The 20,909-nt window shown below is 46.3% G+C and overlaps 2 protein-coding genes across 2 annotated transcripts in view; one reads left to right on the plus strand and one right to left on the minus strand.

Annotated features, from left to right (window-relative positions):
* The window catches only part of LRRC63 (leucine rich repeat containing 63), a 46,986-nt gene extending 38,057 nt beyond the window's left edge, over positions 1–8,929 (minus strand). The window contains exons 1-2 of the mRNA XM_074988053.1: positions 8,881–8,929; positions 581–727 (exon numbers count right to left, since the gene is read on the minus strand). Coding sequence (XP_074844154.1) covers positions 581–680 — 100 coding nt within the window. The 5' untranslated portion in view covers positions 681–727; positions 8,881–8,929. The remainder of the gene's footprint in view (positions 1–580; positions 728–8,880) is intronic.
* A 298-nt stretch (positions 8,930–9,227) lies between these two features.
* Positions 9,228–20,909, plus strand: part of LCP1 (lymphocyte cytosolic protein 1) — a 74,184-nt gene continuing 62,502 nt past the window's right edge. Inside the window, exons 1-2 of the mRNA XM_074988031.1 lie at positions 9,228–9,341; positions 9,816–9,906. The gene's annotated coding sequence lies outside the window, so the exon portion shown is untranslated. The remainder of the gene's footprint in view (positions 9,342–9,815; positions 9,907–20,909) is intronic.

A 20,909-nucleotide genomic window follows, 5' to 3' on the forward strand; every position in this document is an offset into this window, starting at 1 on the left:
TGATTTAGTGCATAAATGTTAACTAATAAATATCTACCTGTGATATTTCTGTTCTCTGGCTTAATGACTGTCCTGGAGCACTCACCAGGGACTCAAAGCTTTCTTCTCTTGATTTCCTTCATGTTGCTGCATGGCATGCTAATTAATCTATCAATACTTTACTAATTACTTAACTTGTAGAATAAGCTTTTTGTACACATGTATCTGAAGACAGTTCAGGGGGACAAGATACTGTATGGGTCTTCATATTTAATCCCACAGTCTCATACAAAAAAAAGTATTATAGCAATCTCAAAACTCATCAAGTATGGGCTTTCTTTTAGGTTGTGAGCATGTGCAATGATCATCTTCCAGTCATAGTCACATCGCATTACACCTCCAACTCCAAAGCTTGTTGTCACAGTGCAAGCTCATTGAGGAATTATTCTGATTTATTATTTGCTGAATAATGACAGCAACCATATGGTGTTTAAATAAATGCATACATTGATTGATACACATTACTTCAATATTGTCTGTAAAGAACACATACATTTTGGGATTATGAATTGTGAAGATTATCTCTGTCAGCACTGTTTACCTTCATAGGCTTTCTCCTTTCGCATAGACAGTTCAGGTGGCAGCTTTGGAGGCAGAGGCCTACGAAGCAGTTTTGGTTGCTCAGGCATTTTCTGCTTCATTATTATTCTTGCTGGACAACTAGGAGGATTCAAGAGGTTGGAAAATTCTAGATACAAGGCAAACAAAATAAAATTATCTCGGGATTTATGTATTGACTTGTAAATGTCTGCCCAAATACAAGCCACTGTTAGAAAACACCAGTATAAACACATGAAAATGGTACTATTTACTTAGTAACTAATTTGACACTTTGCTAATTAACAGTAGTATTTCAAGAAGCTGAAAAGTGACATTAAAACATAATGTAGCTTTTCTGTTAATTAAGGTTTGGAGTGCTCCTATTAGAGAATGATAGTATGGCACCACTGTCATTAAAGTGAGTCAATGGCTGGTTCTTCCTTTACAAAGCAAAGGGTATAAATGGAAACCTCATTTTCTCTTCATGAAACTTTTTGGAAAGTTAAAAAAACAGCAGCATTTCTTTCCGTGGATAAACAGATTTATAGGAGTAATAAAAGTTCAATTTTAAATTGGTGTTTTTTAATGCCATGGGTAGTACTTAATTCTTTTGATTTAGTGAAGCAGCTGGGCATAAGCATATATTTGTGTTCCATGCTTTAAATTGGCTTCTCAGCTGCTTCAACATGTTTCCACGACCATGGGTTTTAATTTTAAAATGTTTAACTTTAATCTGTGCTTTAAGTGTACCATCAATTGCTACTATAAAGTACGTGTGTGGTGGCATGCAGACCCTGAAAACGGAGAGAAACACAGTTCTTAGGGTAGAAGCTATCTTTTAGATTGTATGGCAATATAAGCAAAAGATAAAATCAGACTCACCATTATGTTGTAATTTATAAATTCACCCTTTAGGTTCACTCTAGCAGCAGAAAAGGATTTTAAAAAGAGACTTAAGTGAAGGGAATGTAGAAGCTTGGTATACTGCCCAATCCGTTCCAGTAATAAAGGTATTCATGGAAAAAGTCACACAGATGGGAAGGGAAGGGAAGGGAGAGAGAGGGTATATCTAAACTACCTGGTAGGTTGACCAGATCACGGTTGATCTTTTGGGGTTCAATTTCTCATGCCTAATGGGGATGCACGAAATCGAGCTATCAGGGATCGACATTGACCCCAGTAATCCTCAGTCTCACAAGGAGTAAGAGAGGTTGACAGGAGAGTTTCTCCTGTCAACCTCCCTCAGTGGGGACAGCCAGGTAAGTCGATCATAGATAAGGCAATTCCAGCTATACAATTGCCGAAGCTGGAATTGCATATCCATGATGGACTTCAAAGTCTAGTGTAGACCTTGCCAGAGAGAGAGAGAGAGAGAGAGAGAAAGGATTGAGACTGGCATCATTCACAGAATATAAGGCATATAATTACAGTTCAATTCAAAATTTGTGCTTTATTTCCAGTTTAAGTAGTTTCACTTCAGCTTCTAGCCACCAGCTCTTCTTATACGTTTTTGTGTTAGACTGAAGAGCTTACTGTTAAAGTTTTGGTTCCCATGATTAAGGCTTGTCTTCACTTCGGCGAAGATCAACACAGTCAGGGTTGATCTTCCGGAATTTGATTTTGCGTGTCTGGTAAAAATATGTGAAATCAGTCTCTCTGGGTTTGGCAGTTGACCTCCATACTCCTTGTTATAATGAGGAGTAAGGTAGGTCAACAGAAAAAATGCTCCTGTTGACCTTCCATAGTGAAGACAGTCAAATAAATCAATTTCTGATGTCAATTCTAGCTATACAATTGCTATTTTCCTAGCATAGACCAAGCCATTAGTCACTCATTCTCTTCTCTTTGCTCAGATAAATAGATTGAGTTTTTTGAGTCTATCACAATAAAGCAGGTTTTTCATATTTTAATAATTTTTGGTCCTCCTCTGAACCCTCTTCAATTTATCTATATTCTTCTTGAATTGTTGGCCACAGAACTGGACGCAGTATTCCAGTAGAAGACATGCCAGTACCAAATACAGAAGTAATACAGCCTACTTATTCCAATTTAAGATTCCTATTTTACTCCTGAGGGAATTCTGCACGTGCGTGCGCGCGCACACACACACGCATGCACACAAAAATTCTATACACAATATTTTAAATCTCAGCAAAATTCTGCAAATTTTATTTGACAATAAATAAATTTGAGGACTCTAGAATGGCAGTGGGGAAGCACAGGCCACTGGCTGCACAGAGGTGGCAGATAATCCTGCAAGTCCCCTCAACCCTACCCAATTCTAGGACACGGATTCAGACATGTAAGTGCACCAACCCTGACACAGAAACATCTGGTGCTCTGCTTCACCACACCAGGCATGGGGAAGCAGATTCAGCCCAAAAGGATCTAAGTGTGTGAGGCTTAGCGGTGCTGGTGGGATTCAAGTGTGGGGTAATCTGTGTGTGGGGATTCAGAAGGAGGTTTGGATGCAGTGGTGGGGGAAGGAGAATCTGGATGCACAGTACCTTGCTGTGAGGAGTTCCAGATACAGGGAAAATGGGACTCTCCAGGGAATTCCAGGTGAAGATGGTTGGGGCTCAGCAGAGCAAGGTGTGGATGTGGGAGATTGGGACAATCTCTGTGTGTGTATACGTGTGTGCAGAAGTCAGCAGTAAGGTTCCTATCTTTTTAATAGCTGGTATCCTGAAGCCCTACCTCGACTATTTTTTCTTTTTCTTGGCGGTCACCCGATAACAAGTAGGACCTCTTTATGCCACCCTCCTAATTTGTGAGTCCATTGATGGCTGATCAGCACAGTTCTGCAGCTGTAGATCTTACCACAGAAGAGGCAGGTGTCGGTAGCTGTCGGAGGGACACAAGGCAGTTTTTGATGCTCTTTTCTTCTTCCCTGCCTCTCTTTGTCTGCACTGTGGCGGGACCTCTCAAATTATGCCACCCCCTCATGGATTATCATTCTCCACTGGGGAGGATCTTGGGCAAGATTCCTCGAAGTGTCAACACCATTGCTGCACTTTTCCATGTGTACCCCCAGCATGCTGTTATATTGTTTACACTGGCCCCCAGTGCTCCTCTCTCCGTCCTCCAATTTGGAAAACAATCTGTTTTGGGAGGTGCTGATCAGACATCCAAACCACATCACCAGTCCAATGAAATTGTTGATGAACTATAATGGCTTCAATGCTGGTCATGTCTGACTCTTCCAGGAAGCTAGTGTCCACGCACTTATCCTCCCAAGAGATATTTAGGATTCTCCTGAGGCAGTATTGATGATATTCTTCAAGTGCCTTCAAATGACACTTGTACACTGTCCACATTTCACATGTGTACAGGAGCACTGGAACAACCACTGCATGGCCTACAAGGAACTTTATCTTGGGATAGATATCCTGGTTCTTGAAGATCCTTTGTCTCAGGCAGGCAAAAGCAGAGCTTGCACAGCTCAGATGATACTGGATTTCCGCATGAGTGTTGACTTTACTGGAAGGATGACTTCCCAGGTATGAGAAGTGCTCCACATTTTCCAGAAGTTCTCCACTGACTTCAATAGAAGGTGCATGAGATTGTCCCATCAGTGAAGGATGGTGGAGCACCTTGGTCTTTTTGATGTTCAGTGCGAGGCTGAGATGCTTGTACGCTTCAGTGAAGGCACTTAAGATGGTCTGAAGGGCTGTGGGAGAAAGGAAAACAAACATATTGTCATCCACATACTGGAGTTCCATGATCGAGGTTGCGGAGGTCTTGCTTTTAGACCTGAGATTGAAAAGCTTCCCATTCATTGCATAGACAATCTTCACACTTTCTGGAAGTTTGCCATCAATGAGGTGAAGGGTCATGGTGATGAAGATGCAGAACGGTGATGGGGCAATGATGCTGCCTTGCTTGACTCCCATTTTGACCTCACAGAGTTTGCTTTGGGATCCGTTGTTGCTCAATACTGTGGAAGTCATGTTGTCATGAAGCAGCCTTAAAAAAAACTAATGAATTTTTTTGAGCACCCAGTCTTTGTGAGGATAGTCCACAGGGTGCTACGACTGACTGAGTTGGATGTTTTGGTCAGGTCAATGGAACTCATATATAAGGCTTGTTTGTGTTCACAACATTTTTCTTGCAGTTGCCAGGCAGTGAAGATCTTGTCCGCTGTTCCTTGGAATGGACAGAAGCTATGCTGGGTTTCTGGGAGAATTTCTTCTGAGAACGGCCGGAGCTGGTTTTCAAGGATTTGAGCTAAGATTTTCCCTGCAATTGCCAGCAGAGAGATGCCAGGATAGTTTCCACAATCCAACTTGTTGCCCATCGTGAAAAGACTGACTATCAGTGTGTCTCTCAAATCTTGTAGCATCTGCTCCCTATTCCAGATCTTGAGATTCAGGAGGGGGAGCTGTTTGTGGAGCTCTGGCCCACCTTCTTTGAAGACTTTGGTGGGATTGCATCTAGCCTGGTTGCCTTGTTGCACTTCATTGCTCGGATGGCAGTTTGGACTTCACTTAGGGTAGAAAGTGTTGCATGATCATCTCTAGGTGGTTGCTGAGGGATTCTAGGACCACAGTGGAGGAGCAGTTGAAGAACTTATTATAAAGCCCCTCCACCAAGAAGCAATTGCTTCATTGTCTTTCACGAGTTGGGTACCATCCCTTGATCTCAGGGGATTGATTCCATAGTTTCTCAGTCCATAAACAGCTTTGGTAGCATTGAAGAAACTTCTTGTATCGTTGATGTCTATAAGACGCTCGACTTCTCACACCTTCTCAGTCCATCGCTGGTTTTTCAGAGTCCTTGTATTATGATGGACTTCTGCGTTGGCCTTGGCATGTGCTTCTCTCTTCATTGTGCAATTGACTACTTTTTGCCTCTTTCAAGTGTTCAGTTTCCACATCATTCTCATTAAACCAGTCCTGATGCTTCCTGGTCTGGTAGCTAATGGTTTCTCCACAAGCTCTAATGATGACAGTTTTCAGTGGACATCAGCGTTCTCTCACATCTTCATAGTGCACTGTCGGCAGCTTCCTTTGGAATGTTATCTGGAAGTCACTTCGTGTGTTGTGGTCCTTCAAACCTTGTGCATTAATCTTTCGTCAGATCTGTTTCCTCTGACTTCTCCATTTGGTGACAATCCTAATCACCATGGTGGATTGAATAAGGTGGTGATCAGTCCAGCAGTCATCAGCACTAGTCATTGCACACTTGAGAAAGACATCATACCGATCCGAAACATGGACATTGATGTGCCAGTGAGTTGATCGAGAATGTTGCCATAAGGTCTTAAATTTGTTTTTCTGATGGAACAGGATGTTCATGATGATGAACTCATGTTCTGCACATTTTGTAAGGAGGAGCACTCCATTAGAGTTGCTGTTGATGACTCCTTCTTTCCCAATGGTAGCCTGCCAGAGATCTGCATCTCTTCCAACCATGGCATTGAAATCCCTCAAGAGAATAATCTTATCTTCTTTTGGTATGCCTTTCAGAACTGTGTCCAGTTGGGTGTAGAACTTCTCCTTCACATCAGCTTTGGTGTCTAGAGTTGGTGCATAAGCACTGATAACAGTTGCCTGTTGGTTTTTGGCAAGCTTCAAGTGGAGAGTTGTGAGACACTCATTGATGCTGACAGGAACTTCAAATAGGATCTTTGTCAGTTCATTTTTGATGGCAAATCCTACTCCATGAATTCATTTTTCTCACTTTTGGGTTCTTTTCCAGAAAAATATGTACCTTCCTCTTTCTTCTCTTAGCTGTCCTTCTTCTGGTCTACGTGTTTCTGCCAGGGCAGTGATATCAATGTTGAATCGTTGCAGCTTGCACAAGCATCTTTTGGGTGACTCACTATCTGGGTTGTCCATTACAGCCTGAATATTCCATGCTCCAAAATATACTGTTAGATTTTGACCACATGAAGGTGAACCCACTGGATGAGGTTATACAGTCATGGGGGTTGAACTATGTTTAGGGCACTTTTTCTAGCCCCTTCTCCATGAGGGGTAAGTACAGTGGATCCTAAATAGGGCTGCTCAGTCATGGATGCAGCAGCTGGGTTGTTCTACCACCTCAGTCCTCAAAATGGGAGAACTGATACATACATCCACTGCCTACATGGTGGTCCATGACATAAAGCTTCCAGATTTCACAATCCTGCTCCCATCACCATTCACCAGTTGCTGTGGGGCTTAAGTTTAGGAGAGTAGTACACAGAGAAAGATGCCTGTGTGTGACTTCTTTTAATGTGGGTGGACTGTTGCACTGCAGCCACCACATGGTTCTTGATGGATAGAAAGGTCGAGTCCAATTGCCTGGAATCTACGACAACTGGGAGTCACCTGTCCGCTTCAGCCTTTATAGCCGTTGTAGTAATACTCTTGCTATCCTCTGCCTGTTCTGCCATTGAGGACTTTTAGGATCGTTCTTTGTCTGGACCCTCACCCCTTGATCTTGCTGCCATGGGTGACTCTGCTGGGAGAACAAGGCTCCCTGCAGAAGCACTCTCGGGTTCACTGGAACACACAAGCCCACTCACCATGACAAGGTGATGATATGGAGAGTAGGCCTCCACTCTACCACTGCACATAATCTCCTGTCCTACTCCGTCACGTCCCTTGAGGCCACACTCCTCTTCCACACATCTCCTGTCACTGATTGGATCTTCTCCACTCTGTCTACCCCCCACCTCCACACCTGGGCTCCTCTTTTATGGGGGTACTGGTATGGGAGTTGCTGCACCCTGAAAAGGAGCCCACCTGCAAGCTGGATGTGTCCCAGGCTGAGCAGGGGCTAGTGTGGGTTGACCCGGTGCCTCTCCATCCCCCAGGTACACTGGATGTTTGATTTCCAGTCAGTACATAGGACCAGAGACTGCCACGCCCAGGGATTAGAACATGCAGCTCTATAAAAAATCATTTGTAGCTTTGATTGCTGCTGCCACCGACTCCTCTGTGGCTCAATATGAGCCCCCAAATAAAAGACCCCCCCCCCACGCAAGGCCTGGCCACAGTGCTGCCTCAGGCAGGCTCCCCGCTCTGCTGGCAAGTTGCTAACACCAGGCCACGAGAGAGGTCCAGAGGTACATGTGACTGAGCCATATGCAGCGCTTTCAGCAATCAGATGCTCTGAGTCACGGGAGCGCTGTGCACCACTCTGTGAATGCGTCCCTCCCCAGTGCTTCAAGGGAGAAGCGTGTAGCAGCAGTGCTGGTGGAGGCGGCAGCTCTGGTGAGTCTCCAGCATTGGATTATGGGAGAGGGGGGCTGGTGTTCCCTGGTTCTGGAAGAGGGGATTGTGTTAAAGAAGGGGAAAGGGCTGGAGGTACTTGTAATTTTTTATTTTTTAAAAGGGATACTTTATAAAAAGAAAAGTTGAGAAACACTGGTGTGGAGGGTTGACGTGAATATTGCTCCTTCCTGCTTAAAAGCATATTCCCAGTTGCAGTGTTTTCCTTTTCCTTATTTGCTCCCCAACCCAGGTGTGAAAGTAATGTATAATTTCTAACTGGTACAAATCACATGTGTGCGCATTGTGCTTAAAATTAGAGTCACAAGAAGTATGGTTCGACGTTACTTATTAAGGACCTTCTTGTATTCACATGCAGTGCAGCTCTTGAAGTATTGATTTTGTAACTGAATTTGAAAAAAATGGCTCATCTCACTGTTTTGGTTGCAGACCCCTGGCCATATCCCTTTTTTGACTGGACTTCACAGTTACTTCCCAGACAAAATGTCGGGCACCTGGCAATCCTTCATGGCACCCAGAAATAGAAGCCAAGTTATCTGTCCAAGCCAAAAATCTGAGTAAAACCCAGACGTACGTATACATGCACACAACTATGGACTACATGCACGCCTATCACTCCTGTGCAAATCTCACAAAACGCTGTACAAAAAGGGGTGATATTTTGCACCCCGCACATGAGTGGCATAAGGGCTGTTTTCTGACAGCTATCCATCTGCACCCCAACACAGCACTGCAGACCACCAGTGGCAAAAGCAATCACCAGACTAGCTTAAAAAAAACATAATTGCCTCTTAGGGGTGTTTCTACTGCTCTTCCAGCAGGGGCGGGGGTGCACTCAGCCCGTGTTCTCTAGCCCCCCCAGGCAGGAAAGCAGAAACTCTCCTTTAACCAAGGGAGGCAGGAACGCTCACCCAGGGGCTAGGAACAACTGACCGCCTGGGGGTGGTGAACCTTGACCGGCTGGCAGCAATCCAGCCCCCAGGGTAAGCGTGTGGCGGGGGGAGATCCAGGCTCCCTGGGTCACACCCTGCCCTGGCCCCTCCATCCCGCTGAGCCCAGCCGCTCCGCCCCGCCGCCGCACCTCACAGCCGCGGGGCCGGGCACTGCCTCCTGCAGCGACACGGGCTGGGCGCGCCGGCCTCTCCTCACTGGCAGCCGCAGCAGCGGCCTCTGCCGCGTCCCCTTAGCCCCTGGATAGGGGCGGGGCTCCCAGGCGTCCTTGGAGACGGGCCCTAACAACCCCGGGGAGCCTCGTTCTGGAGGCTCCGCCAGCCGCCCGCCCGGGACGCAAGAGAGAAGGGGAGCGCGAATGCGCGTTCCCGCCTTCCCTTCCTCCCAGGCAGCGGGGGGAGGCTGGCGCGCTCCCGACAGGCGGCTCTAGCACGCGCTTCTTGGGACAGTGCGGCTCAGCTGCAAGGTGCTAGTGGCCGAAGCGGGGAGGGAGGCTAGAGGCGGCGCGGGGCCCACGTGCAGCAGCATTGCACTTCAGGGGTGGTGAAGCTTACGAAGCTACTCCGAGTTTATGAGTATAACACGCTAGTAGTAAGCAGGGGCTCCTTGCTCATTTGTTCATGCACTTACAGGCTTCCCTAGTCAGCAGCGACATCCTGAGTCACCGGTGTTGCTGCATAATTATGGGCTATGGTAGGAGAGGCCGTGCCACTGTTGCTGTGGGGTTAACTTTATTAACCAGGATGAGTAGTTATTAATGTGATCGTTATTGGTGTTATCTTTGTTTTGCTGCCTGTATTTTCATTTGCAGCTATTAATCATCTGTAGCGTTACAGTATTCTCAATGATGTACGTTTTCATTGTTCTGGTTGTCATTGCTGTTTATGATAGTGATTTATTACTGGTCTGCCAGTTGTACTAGATTGTTCTGTACTGATTGATGATTTTTGAATAATTGTTATTTTTGTTTAATATTGATCTTTTAAAATGAGGGGCTTATTGGACATACCCCTGGCTGGCTAATGACTGGAAAGTACTTACCCTTTTCTCATCCTTTCCTTTCAGGGCTGGATTCCAATGTCTGTCTGTGTGTCTAGGAATGAAAACCACTGGCTGAAGATTAGCAGCACCAGTTACAAAGAAAACAAAGTGAAAAGTGAGTTTTGAAAACATTATATCCTGTCACGTTCATCTTATGCTTGCTCTGGATGCTGTGTCTGGGTTTCCTGGTGTTGTCTGCTGAGTTATCAGCTTTAAAACAGTTGGCAAAATAGTTTTTGTCTGTGTGCAGTCTGGAGAGATGCAAAGTTAAAGGGAATTGTCCTTAGCAATAATTTTAAAAAAATCAAAGAAACTTGAAATTTAGCTTAGTTGTAGTCGTTTAAATTTGACCCATTGTCTTGTTATCCACTGGATCTACAGTTACTAATAGTACTTAATAACAGTGCAAGTTTCTTACTGTTATTTATTTCCAAATTGATTCAAGCTTCCTTAACATAGCATTAGATGTAAGCAGGGTCACCAATAGTGCAGTTATGATTCAAGCAAAACTCCTATTCATTGATTGCACTGTAAATGTTGCCTGAGGAAAGACTACATGAGAGCTATTCCTAACTGTTTACAAACAGGAAGGGCTAAGGGAGAAAGCAGAGATGTGGTGGCATTTTGTATCTCTGTAAGGTGAAAATATGAAGTTCAGGGACATGTTTAGGAGAAACAGACATTCTCTCTCTGTTGTGTGACTCATGATGTTTTTTGGTTTGATGTTTTAGATTTTTTAAACCAACTTTTTCACTTGTGGGCTCGTGAAAGAAAACTTATTTTCACAAAATTGAAAGTCATTTCCTTTTACTTGACATGGAAATAAAATGGTCTGCATATTGCTGATTTAATATGTTGTTTGTCCTTCATCTGCAAGGTTAATGTTTTTCAGCTGGACTGTCCTCAAATCAATCATTCTGTCTTTTGTGCTTTTTTTCAAAAGGTACAAATTCAGCTATGTGGAGGATTATAGATTGGGGATGGGAGAGGGGAAACATTTTATATTTGCTTTTTTATACAAAAGGAGGCCAAAGATGTTGATTACAAAGTAAATAATAGAAACACGCAGAGAGGTTATTTGCTAAATTACATCTGTTTATTTAGATTTTTGAATGAAAGTATCACTCCTTAATTAGTAACCAATAGCAATATGATATTTGGTTTACTACTCATATACTGATGTGAAATCCAAAGGTGTATTCTGACAGTACTGTAATGTGAAGTGATGAACTGTAGATTAGACTGTAAATTCTTTTAAGCACACACCACATCCACTGCTAAATTTGTAAAGCATGTAACACAACAGGGTCCTCATCCTGATATAAGACTTTAAAAGAAATCCTTTTGTTTAAACAGGTTTTGAGAAAATGGTAATGCTGAAACTAATTTACATTTTCACGTCCACAGTGAAGTATTAGGTTGGATTCCTTGTCTTTGACCCTGACTGGGCAATTTTGTGATGTATATGGTGCAATCATATAAACCCTTAATGAAATAAATATAGCTTCTTCTGCATGTAAGCAATGTCATTGAGCTTAATAGAACCCTTACTGAAATAAATCCAGCTTCTTCTGCTCAGGAGAAAAAGTGTTTGAATCGCTGGGCATTGCATAAATTAGAAAAGGCAGATTATTGTATTTAAATATTAAGCAGTATTAGCCTTCTGAGTTTCTTAGGAAAGCAAAAGTAGGTCTGATCCTTCATTACTTGTGTACAGAATGCAGGTTTGGGCTCCAAATTGTAAGGCCCTGATGTTGCAAACACTACAGGTATGTCTGCACAGGAGCTGAAAAGTGGAATTTTCAGCCTGAATAGACATACTTGCACTAACTAGCTCTGATCCAGATAGTACACGAAAAATAAAATAGTTGTGAGAGGTTGGATGGGCTAGCCCTCTGATGCCTTCAGAACCTAAGTACATAATCTGGTAGCTAGCCTTCTCTGCCACTCATGTTGCAATGGTTACACTTTCCTGTACTGCATGCTTGCTGAATCAGTCCTGGTGTGAGTGTGTCTTTATGAACTGGACATTACACCTTGAGCTCCAATGTAGACCTGCCACCTACGATGAAATCTTGGCCTCATTGACATCACTGGCAAAACTCCTGTGGGTTCCATAGGGCAGGGATTTCACCGTTCAGTGTTTATGTGAGCAAAGCTAAGTGTTGCGGGATTAGGGCCTTCATTTTGCATTTCAGCATATGTAGCTCTTGTCCCTGCTTTATTAAAAAACAGACTTCCTGAATTTTGAGTTAGTAGAATGTATCATGCTTGTGAACCAGATTCAGTTCTGTAAGCCCATTTGTGAAAATATACAAATTCCTGACAACCTCATGTGCCTGCTTCTGGACTTCAATTCCCTAAACTCTCCAATATTCAGCACAAGGAAGAAATCTACTGCCACTTCCCTAACATTGTGCTTATAGGAGCAAACCCAGCTCTCTGATCTGTAGCCACAGAAGTCTCCAAAGCAGTAAAACTGATGCTTTCTTCTGTGGAAAATGGAAAAGCAGGAGGTAGCACAGCTGGTGCACACTAGAGCCGCGTCTACACGTGCCGGCTACTTCGAAGTAGCCGCGCCAACTTCGAAATAGTGCCCGCCACGGCTACACGTGGCGAGTGCTATTTTGAAGTTGACATCGACGTAAGGCGGTGAGACGTCGAAGTCGCTATCCTCATGAGGAGATTGGGAATAGCGCCCTACTTCGACGTTGAACGTCAAAGTAGGGCACGTGTAGCCAATCCGCGTCCCGCAACATCGAAATAGCGGGGTCCGCCATGGTGGCCATCAGCTGAGGGGTTGAGAGACGCTCTCTCCAGCCCCTTAAAGCTCCCCGCCTCCTGCCTTCCTGTGCAGGAAGCTGAGAGAGTGTGCAGGCGGCAGCACAGCCACGCGGCCAGCCTGCACGCCTCCCTGCAGCCCAGAGACACCCTCCCTGCTGCGATGGCTGCCTGCCAGCCCCGCAAGCGCCCCCAGGGCACCCCCCCCAAGGGGAGCCAGGGCTCCCAGGCTGGCAGCCAGCTGGGGAAGAGGCAGCGGGGCCCCTCCTGGACGGAGGCCGAGATCCGGGACCTGCTGGGGCTCTGGAGCGAGGAGGAGGTGCTCCAGGTAATGGGGAGCGAGAGGCGGAACGCGAATGCATTCGCTCGGCTGGCCGAAGGCCTGGCCGCCTGGGGTCACCCTGCCCGCACTCCTGACCACGTCAGGAGTAAGGTCAAGGAGCTGCGGCAGGGTTACGCCCGGGCCTGGGATGCGGCCAGCCGATCCGGGGCCACCCCCACCACCTGCCCCTTTTTACAGGGAGCTCAGGGAAATCCTGGGTCCCCGACACACTTCCTCCCCGCCAGCCACTCTTGACACCTCAGCCGACGAGCCCCAGCAGGCCCCAGAGGCGGAGTCCGCCCCAGAGGCAAGCCCCACACCCCAGGGGCCCCCCCCAGGAGCCCACCCCTGGGATGCTGGAGGAGGAGGAGGAGGAGGAGGAGGGGGAATCCTCCTCCAGCGATGGGGGGGCTCCACATCGCGCTGCCTTCCTGGAGCTCCAGCAGGGCATCCGCCCACAGTGTGTCCCCCGACCGTGGGAGTGGACTGTCAGGTATGTACCCCCCCCGGTGCAGAGCCCCGGGGTTGAGGGGCGGGGACAACAGACATGACCAGGGCCCTCCACATGCCCAGATGACCATGGCCCCAAGGACAGCAGTGGCATGTCCCTCAGAAGAGTGCATCAGCCCCTGCCCCCCCAGCACGACAGTGCCATGCCCCATCCCTGGGGATGGGGGGAGCGGAACCTAGGGTCCCCCAGGGGGAGGGGGTGGGACACCCATCATCATCATCAGCATCTCCTGGGGACGGGGATGGGGAACCAGCAGCACAGGGGTGGGGGGACAAGGGCCACGGCTCGGGGGCCACACTAACGGCTGTCTCCACTCTTCTTCCCCCCTGTGTTCCGCAGCTGCACCATCGGAAGGACTGGAGAGCGCCGGCGAGGTGTCAGTGGTTCCGGAGAGCCCACTGGGGCCATCACTGCAGGCCAGCCCCTCGGCAGAGCACTGACAAGCCCCAGGGCGGGGCTGACGGTGGAGCCAGCACCACCACCGGACGGCAACGGACCCCCAGCTGCTGGCGATCCTCCGGCGGCAGCTGGAGGTCTCGGAGCAGCACCTGCGGGTGGACGAGCGGCACCTCCAACTACAGGAGCGGGCGCAGGCCTGGCACCAGGAGGCATGGGGGGCCTTTACGCGCACGTTTGAGCGCATCGTGGACTACCTGGCTCCCCATGCCGCGCCGGCCGCCGCTCTGCCCGCCCTGCCTGCTCCACCCGCCGTCCACCACCACGGGGCCTTCCGCCGAGGGGGACCTGGGGCCTGCTGACACCGGCCGCCTGTATCTGCCGGTTCGCCCGGCCCCCAGCCAACCTTGGCCAGGGCTGAGGCCAAGGCGAAGGTCACGCCCACCAACCTCCAGCGCTGGACATTAGGCGGTGCGGGGCCCAGGACGTGCCCCCCCCCTTCTACATATCCCCTTTATGTTGTATATAGTTTGTATTAGACCCCTGTTGTTTTATGATACCTGCACCCCCATGTAAATAGTTCTCCCCTTCCTTGTGTTCCACTGTTTGTTTATCATATAATAATAATAATATCTAATATATTTGTAGTAATAATATAATAAGAGAATTCACTGTTTTGTGGTTTCACGAACAACAGGTCTATTTTTATTTGCAAGAAAAGTGGGTGTGTGTGTGCTCTTGGGTGCTCTGTGGTGTGGGCGTAGGGGCAGGGAGTGTTGTGGAGGATGGGAGGGGTGCAGTGGGGGGCCTGTCAGCATTCACCCTGCGGCCTGGTCGAAATGGGCCCACAGGGCCTCCCGGACCCGGATCCCCTCGGGGTCCACCTGGCAACTGGGGGCAGCGGGTGGCTGCACGTCAGCCCTGCCAGCCTCCACAGCCCAGCCCTGAAAGAAGGCCTCCCCCTTGCTCTCGACCAGGTTGTGGAAGGCGCTGCACGCGCCCACAATCTGGGGGATGTTGGTGGGGCCCTCATCAAGGCGGGTGAGGAGACACCTCCAGCGCCCTTTGAGGTGGCCAAATGTGTGCTCAACCACCTGGCGCCCGTGGTTCAGGCACATGTTGAAGCACTCCTGGATGGCTGTGAGATGGCCCGTGTAAGGGTGCATGAGCCAGGGCCGGAGGGGGTATGCCGCATCTGCAACGATGCAGAGGGGCATGGTGGTGTCCCCCACTGGGATCTCCCGCTGGGGGATGTAGGTCCCCACCTCCAGCCAGCGGCACAGGCCCGAATTCCTGAATACCCGGGCATCATAAATGTCCAGGAAGCGGCCCCGGCTGTCCACCAAGGCCTGGAGGACCACCGAATGGTAGCCCTTCCATTCCTCCGCTGTGCTCCGGGGCATGGATGGGGATATGGGTCCCATCCAGAGCCCCGAAGCAATTTGGGAAGCCCAGAGTGGCAAACCCCGCGATGGCGACATCCAGGTCCCCAAGCCGCACGAGCCTGTGGAGGAGCATGGCGTTGATGGCACAGACGACCTGCAGGGGAAGGACATGGGAGAGCACCAATGAGGGGTGTGCAGGGTGTGTCTGGCCCTCCCCCCCCAGGGCTCCCTCCCCTGCCCCCATGGGTCCTCTTACCTCCATGAGGACAGCCCCAACGGTGGCCTTGCCGACACCAAAGTGCTGCCCCACGGATCGGTAGCTGTCTGGAGTGGCCAGCTTCCAGACAGCGATGCCGACCCGTTTCTCCACGCTGAAGGCACGCCACGTGGTGGTGTCCTGGTGCCTCAGTGTGGGGGGTGAGCCACTAGCAGAGCTCCAGAAATGTCTGCCGGCTCATACGAAAGTTCTGGAGCCAGCGGTCATCGTCCCACTCGCCGAGCACCAGCCGCTCCCACCAGTCGGTGCTCGTGGGGTAGCTCCACAGCCGGCGGCGGGTGGTGGGGGGGGCGGAGGACAGCAGGGTCTGGGGTTGCTTCCTCCTTCCCTGGGGGCAGCTCCTCTTCTGTGACTAAGAGGTGATCAGCTGCCTCCTGCATGGCATTGAGCAGGGCGAGCACTGCTCCTGCAGGGGCGGCTGGGTGGACCTCTGGCGGCGGCGGCTGCTGCTGCTGCTGCTGCTGGGGGTCCATAACTGCTTCGCCGAGGTGTGCGTGCCTATGGCTCTGCAAACTGCGTGCTGTGCAGGCTGAGTGTGTCTGAGAGGGGCCCTTTAAGGGAGCGGCTAGCTGTTGCCCCGGAAGTGCTAGTCCGCCCTGTGACCCTGTCTGCAGCTGTTCCTGGCACCCTTATTTCGATGTGTGCCGCTTTGGCGTGTAGACGCTCCCCTGCAGCGCCTACATTGATGTGGTGCTGTCCAACGTCGACATTGAACGTCAACGGCACCGGCCTTGGAGGACGTGTAGACGTTATTCATCGAAATAGCTTATTTCGATGTAGCATACTCATGTAGACGTAGCTTAGAAGAGGCAGTGAAAGGGGCTGGGCTCTCATTGACAAGGGTCATGGAGAAGCTCTGCTGTCTTTACATGAGGATTTTCTCTTCCTGCCTCCCCCTAACCCGTCTTGTCTTCTTGGTCAGCTTCTCATGCAGGGCAAAAGGATTTGTGTTTCATCCTTAATGTTTGCAGAGCATGAATTTGTTCTGCTATAATAATAGTGGGCGGAGGGTAAGTTATGAATGTGTTTGATTGCTTTTTTAGAATGCACCATCTTCTGTTTTTAATGCTAACGTGTTGTGATCTTTTTCATACGCTTTTCTAAAAGATGGGCCTTTTTTTTAGTATGTAAGAAACTTTTCCTATAAATGGTTAACTTTATTCCTAGCTTTACATTGTTTTGCTTTTGTTTCTTTTAGTGCCTGGAGCTTTAATATTTAATCTTTTTTCCTGTTGTGAGATATTATTGCCAGAATAAAGTGATTATGCGTTGAATGTATGTCCCTGATAATTACCATTTTAAAAAATCCATAAATAGATGTTTCTGTGTTTTTTCTTGTTTCATATTGTAAAGGCAACTGCCATAATAAAGTTATCCTGCTTCATTTTGTCCTCTAAGGTCCTGATCCTGCAAGCACTTAATTGATTTTAGTAGGATTAGTCAGAAAAAGCATGTGAAGTGTTTTTTTTTTTTTTTTTTTGGACCAATTTCTTGAATGAATTTCTGTTGGTGAGATGAGCTTTTGAGTCACATAGAACTCTTCAGGTGTGGGAACGGTATTCAGAGATCAGTATGGCTCAAAATCTCATCTTTCATCCCCAGCGGTTGATCTAATAAAAGGTATTACTTCACCCAGGTCTCTCTACTCTCCTGAAACTGAGCCATGTATACATGTATTGGGACTGTTCAGATTAATTGCAGTTACTTCTAGTTTTATACCAGTGAAACTTCATTGATTTCCCTGGTGCAAAGCTGGAGTAATGCTGCCGTGAATCACGTCCATGGATTAAAAACTTTGTGTTCCCATCAACAGCCGCCATTCTCCCCAAAGGGAAGTTTCTTCACTTTTTCCTGTCACCACATCATTTGTGTTTTCTAACCTTGAAAGGCTATACGAAACTAGCTATGTTAACATTTTAAAAGGGGCTTATTACCCTGCTTGGGTTGAGATGTCTGTACAGCCCTTTTGTTTATTGACAGTTTAGAACCCGTGTCTGTATTGGTAAAAGAAATCTGTTTCTGAGCACCGTATGAACTGACCATCACTTCGGAATAGAGGAAAGAGCACACTCCAAGTATGAAATAGATAGTTGTTACTAATTTTAATGTCAACAAAGCAATAATAAAGGTTGCGGTCATGCAAAAAACAAGCATACAAGGAGCCACAATATACTAGTGGTCCTTAAGCAGAAGTCTCAGATGAAATCAGAGTTTTGTCAAAAAATTACATAACGAAGAAATGGATTCTGCATTTTAAGCTTGTGGAATAATACATGAGAACATCCTTTAATGTATGTGACTATGTCTCCAAAAGATTAGCTACAGTAGGATGCCAGAAACTTCTTGATATATTGCTCGTGGAGAACTGAAGCACCATGTCTCAATGCATTTTGTAGACCAATGCTTTTTTGAATGCAGGAGAAGATAAATCATTTAAATGCCACGTATTTTTGTCTATATAACCTCAGCTCTATTCTGATATTTAAAATTGTAAAATTTCCTGAGTGTTTCAACAGAGTTTTCAAATTCTAAGCATTTGTAATTCTCTGCTTTTTGTATGTAGTCTTCAATCTCTGATGTTCTGTTTTTTTTAAAAAATACAACCTGTGAGATTTTTATCATGAAATATGGATAATAAAATATTGAAAATTTAAAGTGATGGTAGTCATTTAGACAACGTACTGTGTTACCTTTCCTACTTCCCTTTCAGACATCTGTCGGCCGTATGTCCACAGGTCTCTTGGCTGTCCTTTGCCCTCAGTTTTTTTTTTTTAAATTATATACTCAAGCCAAGATTTTGAAAAGTCATTAGTGATGTTGGTTGCGTTGGGTTTTGGGTACCAATTAAAGGGGCCCTTTTTTCTCAGAAGTGCTGAGCACTCACCCTTCTAAGACAAAGACCATTTTAAGGTGTGAGACAGGAAAAACTAAATATATGCCTACATTCTAAATAAGAATTATCAGATGGCCCACACTAGTGAGCTTGGACTATACATTAAATTGTGGTATAGACATTTGGGCTTGGACCACAGCCAAAGCTCTGGAAACCTCCAACTTTGTAAGGTCCCAGAGCCCAGGCTCCAACCTGAGCCTAGATTTCTGTATTGCGGTTAAACAGCTCATTAGTTAGTTCAAACCTCACAACAGCGGGTCTGCTGGCACAGGCCAGCTGCAAATGTTTAATGGCAGAGTAGATCTATCTTTAGGTTTGCAGCCTCACTAGTGACTACTGAAAATCTTAGACTCCAATTCCTGTCATCCTCTGAACTCTGTTCATTGTTGTATATGGTAAAAGCAGTCCAAGAAGAGCATTACGGGATTATATTACATTTTCAGGCTATAGTGAGATCACATATGCATGTACAAAGTCAATCAGAACTGTAGTTCTATGCGCACAAACACTTAGAAAATATATAAAGTCTTTTGAAACCTGTAAATTGAAATGATAAACTAATTTAAGTATTTCTTAAGTTAGCTTCCCCCCAATCTATATTCATTTTAAAGAAGTCAGATTCTTTTTTCAGCCAAACTTCTCTTTCACTTACTTGGACTTTGATTGTTGGGCAGAAGTGTGATGTCACCTAAGACCCATCACTTTAGGAAAAAAGAGAATAATTCCTAGAACCAAGAAGTGTTTGACAGGAGCAGTTCAAGCAGCCAGAGGGCTGCCTACAATGCCGTTTAATTAGCCCTTGCAATTGTAAGGTCCTAAAATCAGTGAGAAATCTTCCACACGGTTCCTTCACTAGCCCAAACTCCTTTGGCATGCAAACCAGAGTCGTTAAGTCTCATTGAAGTGTGTTGAGCACTGTTGATGTGTTTGAAAATGGTAGGAGGTTTTCAATTCAGAAGGCAAAGAGAGAACCTACTATATGCCCAGAGGTACATTAAATCATTTGACTACAGCTATCTCAAGTTGTTAAGACTACTGTATTCTCAGGCAGCAGAAAGCAGCTTATGTCCCTTCATTACATGGAGAGGAGCATAGGAGTTAACATCATGCTCACATTGCAGTCTATTGTTGGTGGAATGGGGCTTCAAAATCTACAGTGTTTTTGGCTTGGGTTAAGTTGTATTCTCTTAAGCGGCCTCAATGCCAGATACAGAGTTTCTCACATGATTCTTATTTTTCAATATGTCTGTAACTAGGGAATTTAGTGTTTGTGACAAGTGCTGGACTGGCAGCATTTTTAATTGTGCTTTAGGAGAGCATGGAACTGTAGCAGCAAATAAGTAAGACTCGCCACAGGGTGGTGGTGAACTGAGGTGCACTCTCTCAGCAGAGGGGGCTGCTAAATGCTCAGAATAGTGGTCAGTTTCTCATAAGTGGGAGCTTATCAGAACAATGTCATCATATTTGCCTCCAGCATTGAACAATACAGCTTTGACCTCCCTCTGACACACACACTTATTTATAGCTTCTTGTAATCTTTGCTTATACACTTGTCTTGGTCTTTCATTTCCATGTTTTCTCTCCTCCCCCATCATCATAGGTTCAGTGTTAGTTGAAACTAGTCTTATTTAGCTTTTTAGCACATTATCTTCTCCTGTTCTCACAAATATGATTACTCTGCCATTTCTTGCACATACACAGTTCTACTTATGCAGTTCAGAGTTATCAGAGCAGTCTCTTAAAATACACAGCAGGCTTCTGTCAGACCTGTATATGACTTTGGGAGAAAAGGACATTTGGGAGATGTATTTTAAAGCCTTTATTAATCATAAAGAAGCAAAAAACTGTTAAATTTCTGCTTTGTATTACATTAGAAAATTAATTCTGCTCCTGTTTGTCCTCAATGACTTACTTCATGGCTAGACCATGATATCATAAGTATCAAAGCAGCGGACTGGGAACTGAATTTTAGTCAGTCTGGGAGGAAAAATGTCCTTGTTAAAGATCCATCATATCCATCCTGGTCCTCCAGTAAAAATAGGACAGCAAAGACTAGATAGGCCTCATATGGAATGGCAAAACAACCCATTTATCTAATTTAAAAAGCATACAGAATTAAACAAAAAGTAAAATCTTTTTTTCCCTCTTAAGTTTTTGTTTGTTTATTTGTTTTTCAAAGTCTAAGGTTGAATTCACAGACTCTATAAAGTTCCAGTTCAGGCTTAAGCCATTGGCTACAGATATGCCTCAGCTCAGTTCTTCAGAGACCTCAAGTGTAGGTATGTCTGGGCAATTCACTTTTCAACTCATTTCAAACTTGACTTCTCTACTGAAGATGTCTATGAGGGCCAGATTTCAGATAGCCTCACAGGAAAAGCTGTGACCACATATGCCTGCATCTTTATGCATAATACTGACTGGCATGTGTAACCTGCTACATCTGCTTTCACAATTGTGTGGGCAGAGAGCAGCTTATATGCAGACAAACAAATTCCCTAGGGGAGGAATTTTGGTCATCTTAGAGTATTAGCTTGAGCCATCTGAGACCTGGTG

The sequence above is a fragment of the Carettochelys insculpta genome, chromosome 1 (genome assembly GCF_033958435.1).
Source record: "Carettochelys insculpta isolate YL-2023 chromosome 1, ASM3395843v1, whole genome shotgun sequence".
NCBI lineage: Eukaryota > Metazoa > Chordata > Testudines > Carettochelyidae > Carettochelys > Carettochelys insculpta.